The sequence below is a fragment of the Puntigrus tetrazona genome, chromosome 5, assembly GCF_018831695.1.
Source record: "Puntigrus tetrazona isolate hp1 chromosome 5, ASM1883169v1, whole genome shotgun sequence".
Classification (NCBI taxonomy): Eukaryota; Metazoa; Chordata; class Actinopteri; order Cypriniformes; family Cyprinidae; genus Puntigrus; species Puntigrus tetrazona.
The window spans coordinates 31,446,050-31,454,740 of NC_056703.1; the positions used below are offsets into that span (position 1 = coordinate 31,446,050).

General features: G+C 39.3%; 1 protein-coding gene across 1 annotated transcript in view; it reads right to left on the reverse strand.

Annotated features, from left to right (window-relative positions):
* The window catches only part of LOC122345520 (peripheral-type benzodiazepine receptor-associated protein 1), an 84,699-nt gene extending 76,240 nt beyond the window's left edge, over positions 1 to 8,459 (reverse strand). Inside the window, exons 1-2 of the mRNA XM_043239725.1 lie at positions 8,126 to 8,459; positions 5,377 to 6,356 (exon numbers count right to left, since the gene is read on the reverse strand). Coding sequence (XP_043095660.1) covers positions 5,377 to 6,258 — 882 coding nt within the window. The 5' untranslated portion in view covers positions 6,259 to 6,356; positions 8,126 to 8,459. The remainder of the gene's footprint in view (positions 1 to 5,376; positions 6,357 to 8,125) is intronic.
* Between the last annotated feature and the right edge of the window lie 232 nt (positions 8,460 to 8,691).

The following is an 8,691-nucleotide window of genomic DNA, read 5'->3' on the forward strand; positions in this document are numbered from 1 at the left end:
GACACTTGGATTACATATTTTTTATTTATATTTTGGATTGGCTTTTATTTTTAGCTTTCATTTTAGTTTGAGCAAAAAAGTTTTAGTAATTTTTTTCTGTGGTTTTGACATTTTTATTGCCTTTTCTTTTTTTAATGCGTATAAGGTTTTGCTGTTTTGCTGTCTGTGTTATAGTGTGTGTGTGTGTGTGTGTGTGTGTTATAGTGTGTGTGTGTGTGTGTGTGTGTTATAGTGTGTGTGTGTGTGTGTGTGTGTTATAGTGTGTGTGTGTGTGTGTGTGTGTGTTATGTGTGTGTGTGTGTTATAGTGTGTGTGTGTGTGTGTGTGTGTGTTAGTGTGTGTGTGTGTGTGTGTGTGTTATAGTGTGTAGTATAGTGTGTGTGTGTGTAGTGTGTGTGTGTGTTATAGTGTGTGTGTGTGTGTGTTATAGTGTGTGTGTGTGTGTTATAGTGTGTGTGTGTGTGTGTGTGTTAGTGTGTGTGTGTGTGTGTGTGTTATAGTGTGTGTGTGTGTGTGTGTGTGTGTGTGTGTGTGTGTGTGTGTGTGTGTGTGTGTGTGTTATAGTGTGTGTGTGTGTGTGTGTGTGTGTGTGTTATAGTGTGTGTGTGTTATAGTGTGTGTGTGTGTGTGTTATAGTGTGTGTGTGTGTGTTATAGTGTGTGTGTGTGTGTGTGTGTGTGTGTGCACGTGTTATAGTGTGTGTGTATTATAGTGTGTGTGTGTGTGTGTTACAGTGTGTGTGTGTGTGTGTATGTTATAGTGTGTGTGTGTGTGTGTGTGTGCGTAGCTATACATATTTTTTTTCTTGATCCTTAAAACTTTACTTCAAAGACCCAAAGTCACACTGGGGAGAAATAGATGAGAGAGAACAGAGTAAGATCTCATGAACCGGTGTTGATTCCGTGAAAACTATTTGACAGAAACCTCACGAAAAAAAAGACGTGAAGTTCAGCAGCGGGTCTTCCAGACTCACTCCGGCATGAAACGGCTCGAGAGACACACGTGAACGCAAACCGCCGGGTCTTTGTCATGTAGTGACGCGTGTGTCTGCCGCCGTCACGCTGCTGTTTGGGTTGATCTCAAGCTAATATCAATAATTCAGAGCCGCTCTGTGTAACCTCGCACCAGTTTTTGGGAGGGAATGGAGGGGGTGACCCAGTTATGCCAAAAACAGACCCCAGCGACTCTATTAGCTCAAAATAAAACATAAGCAACAGACTACCTCAAAACAACAATCTCTGTCACTGCATTGCAGCGAGAGATACTCACCAAAAAACCTATTTAACTTGATCTATTAATATCAATCGAATATATTATTGCGTCAAAAAGATCTGTGGAGGACAAAGGAAAAGGAAAAACATATCTAAATGTAATACAAACTATAGAAATTAGTACTTCTATTCCGCAAGGATGCATGAAGTTAATAGAAAGTGACTGTAAAGACGTTTATAATGTTACAAATCATTTCTATTTTAAATGCAGGCTGCTCTTTTGACGTTTCAAGTCATAAAATAATCACAACCTGTTTTCAACATTGATAATAATCAGAAATGTTTCTTGAGGAGCAAATTAATATATCATTTCTGAGTGATCATGTGACTCTGAAGACTGCAATTTCGGTTAAATTTCGGTTTTATAACATATTCGAGCTGTAATAATTTTTCATACCTTTCCGGTTTTTTCAAATATGTTTTATACATGCAGCCTCAGCAAAATGAAAATACTTCATTCCAAAATCTTCAAAGAATCTTATCCAGCATTCGAATGGTAGTGTATATTTCTTCAAATAAAACACACACCACATGTCAGAGGCTACTAATATCCCACCAGCTGCACCGCATGCCTATAATACCACATTCAAAGCTATTTAAAGTCTTTCTTAAACAGATCAGATTATAATAACCCAATGCTGTCTGTTTGTCAGACAATATTAATCCTGCTGCCGTTTCAAAGCGGCATACAAGAGCACATTCATTGTTATTTGTTGAGATAAGGTCATTCTCACCAAAATAGCACCAAAATATATAGTTAAAGTACAATTTTACATCACTAACATTAACAAAAGCAGAATACAGTATGCGTACGCACAACGGCACGTTGAAAATATTTCAGCATGCACAATTAAATCTATGCATGCATATTTTATGGAAGCATGAAATATTCAAATATTAAACCCGACCTTTCGTTTTCGTAAATGAGATTTCATGTTAGATCTTACGCCAATAATTGGATAAATGGTTGCCAACAAAGGTGCAAAAAATTCCAAATGCTGAATTAAACAAGTGACAACATGAAGCATGCTACCGTTTCAAATGTGTATCATTACTTGTCGCATGCTCCTTCTCTAAACAGCAGGCAGTGATCAGAAATGATCTAATTAACCATCAGCTCTCTCCTGTAATGGGATTCACTTGTGTGGCTGCGTCCTTCGCTTTCTCTGACAGAAATGACGTTAAGGGTCTCAGATTAAATGACTATAAACTTACAACTCATTTAAACAGTCGTTCATTCAATCCCACAAACCCAGGCAGGAATGCACGCATTATACTAAACTAATTCATTAGTTGCTGATTATGTTTACCGCAAGAAACACTGAAAGGACAAAAATGAAGTGCTTATTAAAAACAGAAACGTGTGCAAAGCCTTGTCATAAAGCTTCAAACAAAAGCTAGGCTTCGGATATTTATTCAACACTGCCAAACTCTTACAGAAAATAATTCACAAAGTGATGCACTGAAGAACTTTTCCGCCATGTGATAAAAAAAAAATGTAATTGCTACTTACCACAACTCTTAGTTTTTCCCATTATCGCTAAATTCTGACTTTATATCTTTCATTTCAGTTTATATCCCACAATTATGAGTTTATGACTTACCAAAAAAAGATACACTTAACATTTTGATTTTAGAAAACACAATTACTTTTTTTATTATCTTTTATCATATAAGAGTAAGTAAGGGTTCTCAACTTTATTTATGATCTCACCTCAATTTTTGTCTAAATTACCACTTCTTAAAATATTTACAGCAAAAACATTAAGATGGAAAATTATAACTGGTTGCCTTGGCAACTAAGTTAACTTAAATAAAAGTAATAACATTACTAATACTGAAATCAAAAGAAATGAACGCTAATTATAACATTACATAAAACTAACAAAAGATACTAAATTACTATACTTTTATTGAGAATGCAACAAATTAATTCATAATGAATAAAAACATCAAGATGGCAACTCTTTGTCCTCAAACTGTATATTTTTACACGATAATTATACTTCTCTTTATTAGAGCTATAGTCTCATTAAACAAGGACTGACAGGATAACTGATTCGTGTTTGTAGTCAGATATCAAATCTCTAGACCTAAAACGTCCAATCATCATTATAGAAGATGAAAACCAATCAATTGAGCTAAACCATTGTTATATAGCTTGCGAGTGAGGTAATCAAGCCAGCTGGAAATTAGATTGAGAAAGAACTGGTGCTTTCATTGAACCGAGATCCAATAATCCAGAGCTTAAACATCATGAGAGCCCTTGCAAAGCTGTTCGGTGCAGAAACACAACGCCGGTGTCCAAAGGTTCACCGTCAGAAGACAGAGCAACATAGTTTAGTCTGTGCTTTCACAGTGGCACTAGACTGTTATTCTCTGTACTTCTGAATTATTTATAGCACCAGCAGACCACATTCACTCACTCTCTCCTCACGGTTTGCGTTAGACAATAAAAATAGATTTTTTTTTTTACTTATTCTGAAGACTCTGTGAAACAATGTGCATGAGCAAAAGCAATAGTAACACATGCCTCAGCAAAGAAACTATGTGTTACAAAAATCTTCTAAAACCAGTAGACAAATCAATATCACAGATAATGCATGCAATGGCTTGATGTTAAAAATATCCTTTTCTTTTTAAAGAAGCACGCAGCTTTTGTCTTCACAAGATGTTAAGTGCTGGACTGGACCGCTGTGCATTAATGTGATGTTTTGACCAGCCGTTTAGATTCTCATTCCGACGGCACCCATTCGCTGCAGAGCATCCATTGCTGTGAAGCAGATCTGCATATTGGGTGGCCTGAGCGCGAGCACATTTTCAGCTATTTCTTTAAAGATCAAGAAGAGTGCAGAAATGCAGTAAAGTTGACGTGAATGTTTAGGGAACGCTTCCCGACTAATTATATTCACCATCACAATCGATCACATCTAAAGAAGGTTAAAGACTCAGCAGCTCTGCCCAAATGTGCCAAGCCGTTCTTCTAAAGAAGTGCCTTTATACGCTGAATCTAATTCCAGATTCTGCAAGCGAGAGCCAAACTGGGTCAATTAAGGCTGATTTTGCGAGCTGATAAAAATCTGTGGAAGGACACAACCGTACAAGCTCTCACTTGCACACAAAAATATGAATGGTTTTCACCATTGATTATAATCAGAAATGTTTTTTGAGCAGCATATTAGAATGATTTCTGAAGGATGTGATGCTGAAGTCAGACAATTTCAGCTTAAATCAATGACATTTTAAAATATATTCAAATACACAATTTCCATAATATTTTACGGTATATTAGAGCAAATAAATGCAGCCTAGGTCAATCAATCAATCAATCAATCACTTTTATTTGTAAAGGAGAATAGAGTGAAGATTAAGCACTTTTTTTTTTATTAAGAGTGTCCCCAACTAAGCACCCGAGAGGAACCAAAACCCCTTCAGAAACCCTTAGGAGAAACCAGGCTCAGTTGGGCGCCAGCTCTCCTCTGGCTGGACAACCAGCACTTCATTTTCAGTTCAATTTTAAGCACAGCCATGTCAGGTTGTGTAAAGGACCTGTGTTTTATGGAAACAAAGCTCTTTTGTCTATCCCTGGGTGTTAAATGTTAGAAATATAGACTTAAGTGGGCCATGTATACATCATTTTCTTTGCTTGTCAATTGGCTCCAAATGAATGCGTGTGTGTGTGTGTGTGTGTGTGTGTGTGTGTGTGTGTGTGTGTGTGTGCGCGCGTGCGTGTACAAAACCAAACCAAAACAATACTGAGAATATTTAGTTTTCAAGAATGGCAATAATTGGATTATCCAACTTAGCTGGATAAATTTCAAGCTTGGTTAATTAAACAAAACCCATGTTTATCCTGGAACTGAACAAGTGAAACCAGACAAAATCTACCCAAGTATGCAAACACATGCAAATACTGCCTTTTCAAACCCTGACCTGAATGAACTGATTTGTGTTATGACAGCAGGTGAGAAAGAAAATGGTGCGCAAAGCAGCAATGGTTTTTTTTGAACATTTCTGAACTCAACAACGCATGAAATCAAGCTTGAACTTATCAGAACATTCCAGGCAGCCCTGAAGAACAAGACAACAAAAATGCAGTTCTTACCAGATCATCCATATTGTCTTCTGAACATCTGTACGGTGAGCACTTCTCCAACCCTTCATCAGATGAGCACGGCTCCTCTAGAAGATCTCCATCCTCGGTCGGAGATGAGCTGAGAGGAGACGTTTCGCACTCCTGCTTCTTTTTCTTCTTCATAGGTTGAGAAGAATCGCTTCGGGACGTCTGGGACAGCGAACGAGACCGGAACAGAGCGAGCGTTCCTTGTGGGAGCGGATGCACGCAACTCTTCGACCTCGGTCTGGATAGTTTCACGACGCGGGACGTCTCGCTATGCGCTTCCAGCAGGTGGCACAGGAAGTAGCTCTTTTCTAACTCCACTTCCTGCTGGAGACGCCGAAGCGCGGCGACCTGCCGTCCATCCGACCTAGCAAGCAGAGTCTTTAAGAGTTCCTCGAGTCTGCGATACGCCGCCCCGTTGCCGTTGCATCCAGGTTTGAGACCTCGAAAGGCAGATCCGCCCGCGATCTCGTCCGCTAGCTGGCGATGAACTTCCTGGGTTTGCCTGAGCGTCAAGTTCTCGCTACGTTTCAACTCCTGACTCCGCCAGCGCAGCAGACGCCGGACCTCCGCCGCGCGCTCCCGGCCCAGAGTCTCCCGCTGCCTGAGCAGCTCCAGCGTCTTCTGCTGCTCGTGTCTGTAGGTCAGCTCCCTCAGAGCTCGCTCCCTCTCCTCGCGGGCCTCCTCGCGTTGCCTCCGCAGCTCCAGAGAGAAGCGCCGGTGGGCCTGCTGGTTTCGGCTGCGCTCCACCTCTAACGCCGCGCGGAGGCGCTCCACGTCTCGCCGCGGATCGGAGCCGGAGTCACGCTTGCAGCCGCGGCGCTTCTTGGAGGAGAGAATCGGGGGGTTATCAGAGTTTTGGCCCATGGTGGCGTTAACGGCGGACACGCACGAGTAGCATGCAGTCGGAGGGAATGTTACGATGTTACACGGCAGACAGCATGCACACACAATCCAACATGCAACTGAAAAGAGCAGAGATGAAAGGGGATTATCGGCCGGGGCGACAGAGAGATTCGGAAAACTGTTAGTTTTAAAAGTAATGCATTAAAATGAGTGCAGACAAATGATTCATAGCGATCATGTGCATCCAAAAGATTTTGATTACATAGTATATGTAAATAATTACAAAATATACATGTATGTGCGTAGTTATATGTATACATATATAATTACACAGTAATTACATAGTAATATACCAGTGCATAAGCAAAAACGTTTAGTTTGGATGCAATTAATCGCTATTAATCATTTGACAGCGCTAATTAAAATATTGCACTTCTCCCTAAAGGACATGTAAACTTATTCATGCAGCAGCTCAAAAACTTTTTATATATATATATATATAAATAAGGTCAACTGATGTGGTTGCACTGGATCATCAAAGATCAGCAGCAAAGAGTTTTGTTAATAAAATTGGACACATAGAGGATATTAGTGTTATTTAACCTTGAATTATTGCAGGTTTGCATCATATTGAGTTTGCTTTTGAACATTTTATTCATTTTGAGCAATACTGAATCCGTGTTTGTGCAAAAGAGAGGAGTAAATATTCATATTTAGGCACACACTACAGTAATATCATGTTTCCACTGCACACACAAAACGCATAAATAACGTTCCTGTAATACTGCTGTTATCATCACATGCACCATCTTTACAGAAACAAACTGACATATAATGGTCGCCGAAGGGCTCAGCAAATACGATGCATTCGGGTCAAGAAGTCAGAAAGATTGTATTTATGCACATGAATTAGGAGGACCATACGCCATATGCTTTGTCCCCAGAGAGGATTTCAACAATCTCTTCCTACAGAAAGTCTCTACAGTCCTTATTAAACGCATGAGAACCTGAATTGCTTTGATCATTCTCTCCAGACTCTTTCACCAAATGTGAAACAAACCAAGCCAAAACCTGGACATTTTAGACAGGAAAAAAGGGACTTATAATCGCTCTACATTATTACAAAGTCAGAGAAACTCTTGATTTTGGGATTAAATACAGCATTTGTATTGGCATTATTTTTTAAATATTTTTTGGCAGCACTAGCTAAGTTGCACGTACAAAATATGACAAACATGTCCAGAATATAAAAAAAATCCAGTTTACTTTATTTAGGCTTTTTAAATTCAATTTATAAAGTAAGTATATATTCTGTCGTAATTGTACATGCTTGTCATATTTTGTACATATTTTATATATATATATATATATATATATATATATATATATATATATATATATATATATATATATATATATATATGTCTTGCTCTGACCAAAGTGACAGCTCCTGATCATGCTTCTTTTTTTTCTTTAAGAAGAATGCACCAATACTGCCCTTGTTTGAACAAACAAGCCAAACAATAAAAGTTTGAACACACCCCGTTATAATTAGATTTAATTTAAAAAAATAATTTCAAAGTTTTATAATAACAGAGCCTATAAAATAACACAAATGTAAGCATGGTAAGGAGTTTTTGTTTAAGCATATGCAACAAAACGTGTGTTTATATTATGTTATATATATATATATATATATATATATAAATATATATATATATATATAAACCTGTACAATGAAGGAGTGTGAACAACAAGTGTGTGAAAACTTTTGACCGGTTGTGTGTGTGCGACACGTAAATATATTTGGCGTCACGAAGGCTTATATTCCGAGCGTTTTTTCTACACACAAAAAGCACGACAATGTAACACGCATGCCGAATCTCACCTAAGTGTCACAACACGCCACTCCGTCCCTCAGAAATCCGCTGAGAAGATGCGGCAAATGTTTCATTGTTTCCAAACGCGACGACACAGGCGATACAACGACGCGCACACTCGATGATACACGGTGTCACGCTGCGGTAAAAGTCTCTTCTCAATCCACGGAGACTTTAACGAGGGAGATACAAACACCGACCTTCCTCCTCGCGAAAACTTCAAGACGCGCTTCATATGTCGCTCCGTTCCGCCGGAGACCTCCGAAAGACGCGTTTACACCCGCGCTGATCCTCTAGAAACCGCGTCAGTCGTCGTTGTCGATTCGGTCGCGTCTTAAGCACCAGTCGCTGCAGAGAAGCACGCCGAGGTCCGGCAGAGATCTGCTGAGGACGCAGCGCCCGCTGCTGGACGCCCGGCGACAGTACAGCAAATTATAATAATAGCTACACAAACTAAATATTGCATTTTAAGGCTCGGTGTTTAGTGCGAGTTTCCTAAAAGCGTTGAACTGTGACATCTGAAAAACCTCCCCTGTGTTTGGGCTGTGCGTGTTATTAAATCGATCACAAATAT